The following is a 7,193-nucleotide window of genomic DNA, read 5'->3' as shown; positions in this document are numbered from 1 at the left end:
CTTATAAAGATATTCTTTCAGATCCCCTATGGCTATCTCTAAGGTTGATAGAAAACATACTATAGAGATAAAGGAAAGAAACTCCACTACACAATAGGCAAATGAAGGAGTCCAAGGGAACAAAGAGGAAAAGCTATGCATTGATATGCAAATGAAGAATACCCAAGGGGCTAATGTTGTAGTACTAACACAAACAAAAGAAACCTTGCCAAAGGTAGATCTAATCATCAATATAAATCCCACTTTTGAAGAAGTTAAAAATAATGTAGCATAGATTTTGGAACAAGGAGAAATAGTTTCAAGAGTCACTAGAAATTGGGGTTCAATAAATAAGGTTTCCTCTTCTTCCAATCTAATGTTGGGGGAAAAAAATGAAGAAGAATAGACCCAAGTGAATGGAAAACAAAAAAGGAGATGTGAATGGTTTATATTAGTTTTTCTTGTAGTGGTTGAATGTGGTTGCACCATTCAAAGTTTAGATGGACAACTTGGAGCTTCAAATAATCAAAAAATCAACTAACTAAGATGCACTGAGGGATCTTGATGGTCAAGATTTCATGGGCATAGAAACCTTGCATGGCTAGATATCAACAATTACAAGATTAGAGGGATAAGATTTGACACTGATTTTATCAATTGAGAAAGGTTGTTAATTTAAGGTTAACTCCATATTATCAACATCCTTGAAGAGGCATAACACTTATCACATAACATCCAAATACCCACCATGATTCTAAAAGACGAAAAACAACTATTGCTGCTCCAAGTCCACATAAAAAAGCTACAATTGGCAAAGAATCATTAGGTTGGACTTAAAGAGCACACTCTAAGCATTGACTCTTTTGACAATTTTTAAATTCTATGTAAATGTTATATAAAAATTGAAGGCCTCAAATTCCTAATAATAGAAATGTCTATCCAGATTTTAGAATGTACCAATGTATAAATTATCCTCATACATCGTAACTTATTGACTGATACATCCTAAAGACTGAATAGCCTTTCCTCACATGAAAGAGCTAAGTCAAGTCATGATTAGAGTGTTATTTTGAGTCCAACTTCCCAAAAAAATTTGAGCAATGTGAGAAAACGCATCAGCAGAAGAGCAGTAATCCAGAATCTTTACCACAAGGGATCTTTTTCTGCATGGATTAACTCTTTCATTACTTGTTCCACTCAAACATTTGATTCTGTACTTCCTTCCGCAGGCTACCTGGTTGTCCCAAATCGCGTCATTAGCCACTCCAAACAGATTGCCTGCTTGGAATATCAAATCAGAGCCCCTAATATAATAATCAAACGTAAAGCAAAAGGTACTGGTGAAATGTATTATCAAGCTAACGATACTTACGGACATAAGGAGGGCCATAAAAAGTTGATGTGCCCACATCTGCCACACAAAATTGAAGGATAATCGCCAAACTTACCGAAATTATAGCAAATATGGTTTGCATATGTCTTACATAGATTATGTTCTTGCTTCGATTAAAAGCATTAATATAGGTGAAAAATGTATCTGATGCCATATTGATCGATAGGATAGCGAACACTTGACTTGTGCATTTAATATTTAATTATGAATTGTTTAATATTTATATTTATTATTACTAATATAGCCCAAATTTCCTATTTAAAGATTAGGCAACAAAATAATAACCACAAAGAAAATTGAATAACATATTCATTTATTAATTAATATTTTATTTACTTTTTCTTTTTTTTTAATCTATAAATTTAAAGTCATATTATTTTGGTTATATATCTTGAGTTAAATACCAAGGTGCCGCAAAGATGATGTGATCAAGAATAAATTCTAGTTACATATGGTACATTGAATCCTTCATGAAGGACAATAAATTTCATAGATAACAAAAACAAATTATTTATGATTTTATAAATTGTATCAACATTCCTAAGAACTATCATATATAGAAAAAGAATTTATAGAGATGGCCATTGGAGTCAAGTTACATAGGTCTTGAGTGAAAGAAGAGAAATGGTGTGAGGCCATGGATGAGGAAATAGATGTAATAAAAAGAAATAGAAATTGGGAGCTAACTAATTTGCCTCCCAACAAACAAGTTAGTGGTGTAAAATGGGTCTATAAGACCAAAAGAAAAGTCAAAGGAAGAATAGAGAGACATGAGGCAAGATTGGTTGTCAAGGGGTACAAATAACAGTTTGGAAGAGATTATGATGAGACGTATGCCCTTGTTGCAAGGATTCAAACCATGCAGATAGTCATAGCAATTGCAACCTAGCATAAATGGAAGGTGTTTCAAATAGACATGAAGTCCACCTTCTTGAATGGAGTATTGAAAGAAGAAGTTTATGTGGAGCAGCCACCTGATTATGAAGTTCTAGGTCATGAAGACAATGTATATAGGCTAAAGAAGGCTCTTTATGGGTTGAACCAAGCTCCACAAGCATGGTATATCATGATTGACTCATATTTGATGAGCAATGGCTTTAGCAAAAGCGATGGTGAGCCCACTTTTTACATCAAGGCAACAAATGGTAAGATTCTATTTGTTATCTTATATGTAGATGATTTAGTTTTCATTGGGGATGATGATTTCCTCGTTATTAATTTTAAAGAGGGTATGAAAAGAGAGTTTGAAATGATATAGTTAGGTCTCCTGAGGTTTTTTGTAGGCATAAAACTAAAACAAATGCATGATTGTATTTTTATTTCTCAAGAAAAGTATGCAAATGAGATCTTAAAGAGATTTAGAATGTAAAATAGTAAGCCTGAACCAACACCAACAATCGTAGGTCTTAAGTTGAGCAAATAAAATTGCATTAGCACTGTGAATCCGACCATGTACAAGAGTTTGATCAAGGAAGTTTAATGTATTTGACAACAACTAGGCCTGATATAATGCATGCAGTGAGTCTAATTTCCATAGTTATGGAGACTCCTTTGGACATCCAATGGCAAGTGGGTAAGAGAATATTGAGGTATGTGAATGGCACCAAGGGATATGGTATTTTGTATTACAACAAATGTTTTTGAGCTGGTTGGTTACACAAATAGTGATTGGGTAGGAAGTGTAGATGAAAGGAAGAGCACATCGAACTATGTGTTCCATTTGGGTTTAGGATTAATCTCATGGGATTCTAAGAAGAAACCCATTATTTCCCTATCTACAATTGAGGATGAGTATATAATAGTGAATGTAACAACATATCAAGCTATTTGGCTGAGAAGAATCTTGGCAGATTTGAAGGAAGAAGAAGAGGATGGAAGGATAATTTATTGTGACAATGTTTCATCAATAGCTTTGATGAAAAATCATTTGTTTCATGGAAGAAGCAAGCACATTGATATTAGCTATCATTTTATTAGAGAATTAGTTGAGAATAGTGAAATCAAAATGGAGTTTTGTAGGTCTAAGCAACAACCATTGAGCAAGGACAATTTTGAGCGCCTAAGAAGAAACTTGGGCATTGTTGATTTGGATGAGGGTTGATCTTATTTGTTGGCTAAGAACAAAGGGCGAGTGTTGGAAATTTTAAAATTTCAATTTTTTTGCCGTGAGCCTGCCATTGATCCACCTACCTATTAGGAGTTTATTGCTACCCAGAAGTTTTCTTGCAACAAGCAACTTGTAGCAGCAAGAAGACTTTGGGATTTTCACCCCCCTTGCTCCTAATGTGCATTAGAGATTACCAGTGAAATTAATTTGGGTAGGTAGTTTTGACAAAAGAAAATAAAGTTTTCCCTATCAAAAGTAGAAGTCACTGAATTAGTTGGAGTGAGTCCAAGTGTGTGCAACAACAGAGAATTTTCTGAGTGTGTGCGAAAACACCTATGTTGTGTTTGGCCAGTTTGCAATGATTTCTCCAAGCACTAGTAGCTCCAAGTGAGTTGTGTGTGCGAGAGAGAGTTGTAAGAAGGACAAGCATATAATTGGGAGTATCACCTGCAAGTATTGTAATCAATTTGTAGTTTGTTTACTTGTAAAAGTTTCATTTCCAAAATTAATACAAACAAGAATATTGCCAATCTCCTCGTCATTTTTGTTTGGGTTTTATTTTGTATCCCCAATCTGATTGAAAGCTTGGGAAAATAGTCTCAATGGTCTGTTTATGCCATTTAAAGCATTTATAAACATTCAATAAATTTTCCAAAAAAATAAACCTAAAAAATAATGAATAAAAAACATATCTTTAATGGTACAAATTAATCTTCAACCTTTTCACAAGAAAACATTTTTATTTACACAACAGTTTCTTTAAGAACTTAAAGAGTTTGGATCATAATGACAGATGAGAGTGCAAGAGAAACCAATATCTGGTTGAAGAGCATTCTTTTTGACAGATGCCCAAAAATTGCAGAGGTCTTAATGTTTCGAAACACCTTACCAAATGGAAATAGTTGATGGGCAAACAACTGCTACGAGACAAGACCTTGTAGCGTATTTGACTTAATACAACAAAAGAAATGCTTGGTAGCTAGGATGGGAGAATGCAATAATATCAAAAATCTCTTTTATCTCATTACATCATATGCTCAAGGCCACATAATACATATAAGCTTCAAAATAAATGACAAAAACATGAAATCACCTTAAAGTTAGAGGCAATATACGGTCTCTTGTTGAAACTTCAGGAGCTGTAGCGTAGCATTCATGCAGATCAAAATCACAAAGAGAGCATCTATACCCAAACTTGTACCCTTTCCCTTCACAAATACAAGAATCACTGAGTTAACCTTCCTTTATGTGCCAAGATTGTGCGCATGATTGATTTAAATCAGACGTAATACTAAATTTTGAATTTTAGACTTAAAAGTGTTAAACATTTAGAATTAACTTGCATTCTCTAAATCTAATATATTGTCTAATGTGTAAGGTTTAAAACTGACAGTTACAACAGAAACCAAAAAAACACTATCGAACTCACAAGCTAAGTAAAGAAAAGATTGAAGCAGATTTCTCAAAAGGAAGAAAAGTAATAAAAAATGCGTCGAGAGCCCTCAAAAACTATTTGCATGATTCACAATATAGAGAATTGCAAGATGAAATTGCCCAGCATTTCATGAATTTATTGGCAAAGCATTCGGAACAGAATACTGCACGTATGAATTCCATTATCGGCAGTTACAAACATTTATCTCCATGCAAAAAATAACGGCACTATTGTAACAGCTCTGTTTCGGTGACACCATATCTATTGCTCGACAGTCCTTTCTAAATTTCTATATTTAAGTTTTTAAGGCGGTTGGAGGTTCTCTAACAGGTGTCAAATTTATAATTTTTCTAAATTTGGATTTCGTCTGGAGAATGCACGGTGTTTTGTGTTTAAGAGCAACAATTATCCATTGTAAATCGCCTCTCGATGATTGTTTTTTTAATCTATTAAAGCATATTTAAAAGGGATCTTGATCTACAGCGGACAATATTGATAGTTGTTCATCGTAATTGTTTTAGCGATCGATTTGTTTATGCACCATCCAATGTGGTTAGAGAATCTGCCTAAAATGGATTTCTAGGAAACTGTTTGGAAACTTTCGAGCAAATGGAATTGGAAAGTGTAAAGAGAAATTACGCACAGGGTTTGGACATCCATCGAGAAAAATATGGTCTCCAAGATGTGCACTCTGGATGTTGAAAATATTTTATTTTTTTATGTCTTTACAAGTAAAATTAATTGAATTTATTTAACACAAAATTAATCACTTAAAATATTTTAAAAATTAATTATTCTTTATACAAAATAAATCAAAACCTTTTCAATTAGAACCAACTGAATTTAAATAATTCATTATGTTTACCACTTATTTGAATGTCCAAAGCTACCTCTAGTCATCCATGCTTTGTTCCATAGAATCCCCTATCTGATTTCAAGTCCTCTGATGATATAATTGAACTGTATGCATCCAACTATAGTCTCAAAAGAAACATTGTCTAGAAATTATTAGATTTGATTTTTTTAATACATATTATATTTTAAAATGTACATAAGTTTAATTGACAAATTCTATGATAACTTTTATTTTTTAATTGATTTATAGTTTGTTAAAAAGATATAGACAATATCACATTTAATTGAAAAGAACATAATCAATAAAGATCAGCCATGGATGAGCAAATTCGAAATTTCAGAATCCCCTTCGCCCGCCAAATGCCCAGTCCAACATTATACATTCTCTAAGTGAAATTGCGTTTGTGATAATTGAAAATGCTAGGTAGGTAGATGGAGTATTACTGCTCATATTCGACGTTAATCTTTTTAGCAGAGGAATGAGCAATGTGAGAAAACGCATCAGCAGATAAATGAAAAGTTGCGTCGCCATTATCGCAGGCAGAAGAAGAGCAGTAATCCAGAATCTTTACCACAAGTGATCTTTTTCTACATGGATTAACTCTTTCATTACTTGTTCCGCTCAAACATCGAATTCTGTACTTCCTTCCGCAGGCTGCCTGGTTGTCCCAAATTGCATCATTAGCCGCTCCAAAAAGATTGCCTGCTGGAAATTGCCTTTGATTGTATCCATAGCAAGAAGTTGCTGCAAAACCCAAATAAAAAATTCAGCCTACCAGAATTAGGGTTATCAGTACAGTTCCAGTTAGTATTGTGTAAAAAGATTTATAGTAGTATGCCATTGTTCATCATCCTCCTCCCTATCATATCACCCTTGAGGTATTCATGGTAAAATGCTAATGATACTTACGGACATAAGGAGGACCATAAAATGTTGCTGTGCCCACATCTGCCAGTGAAAAATGAAGCAGAAGCACCAAAATTATTGAAATTTTAACAAATATAATTGTATAAATCATCATGGTTGCGTTGAATCACTGAGTTCAGATTGCTTTTATTTACCGTCCGAGACCTATTATATAGAGTTTAGCATATGTCTTGCACTGTATTTCTATTCTTGTAAATGAAGCAAGGTATCTGATAGCTTACTTTGTTGTTATCACTAGCTTTCATCATTGGTAGATTTCATTGTGGATTCCTTTTTGTTAACTTAAGGGTTAACTTCGTTAAGTAGTTTTTCAATTATTTATAATGAATTATTCTTTATACAAATTTTATATTGAAAAAATTTAAATTATATATATATAAATTTTTTAAAATTAATTATGTATTTATAATGGTTTAATTCATGTCATACAATCTTCTTATAGTTTTCATCATGTTATATGGGATAGTATAAATTCCATACAACAAAATAAACATGT

The 7,193-nt window shown here is 33.1% G+C and overlaps 1 protein-coding gene across 1 annotated transcript; it reads right to left on the bottom strand.

Moving 5' to 3' along the window:
• Nucleotides 1-6,027: 6,027 nt before the first annotated feature.
• LOC131037847 (EG45-like domain containing protein) lies at nucleotides 6,028-6,870 on the bottom strand. The gene is made up of 2 exons (XM_059217863.1): nucleotides 6,680-6,870; nucleotides 6,028-6,514 (listed from the first exon to the last, which is right to left on the bottom strand). Exons 1-2 carry the CDS (start codon nucleotides 6,789-6,791, stop codon nucleotides 6,210-6,212), a joined length of 417 nt encoding a protein of 138 aa, XP_059073846.1. The 5' UTR covers nucleotides 6,792-6,870; the 3' UTR covers nucleotides 6,028-6,209.
• Between the last annotated feature and the right edge of the window lie 323 nt (nucleotides 6,871-7,193).

This window comes from Cryptomeria japonica, chromosome 3, assembly GCF_030272615.1.
Source record: "Cryptomeria japonica chromosome 3, Sugi_1.0, whole genome shotgun sequence".
Lineage (NCBI taxonomy): Eukaryota > Viridiplantae > Streptophyta > Pinopsida > Cupressales > Cupressaceae > Cryptomeria > Cryptomeria japonica.
The sequence above is the reverse complement of the archived record's forward strand: the minus strand, read 5'-3'. Positions and strand labels throughout refer to the sequence as shown.

Excerpts from the sequence above, each read along its gene's own strand:
- LOC131037847 (XM_059217863.1), bottom strand. The coding sequence starts at position 6,791 with ATGATGATTTATACAATTATATTTGTTAAAATTTCAATAATTTTGGTG. Across the intron at positions 6,515-6,679 it reads TTATGGTCCTCCTTATGTCC|CAACTTCTTGCTATGGATAC; the intron begins GTAAGTATCATT and ends TGGGTTTTGCAG.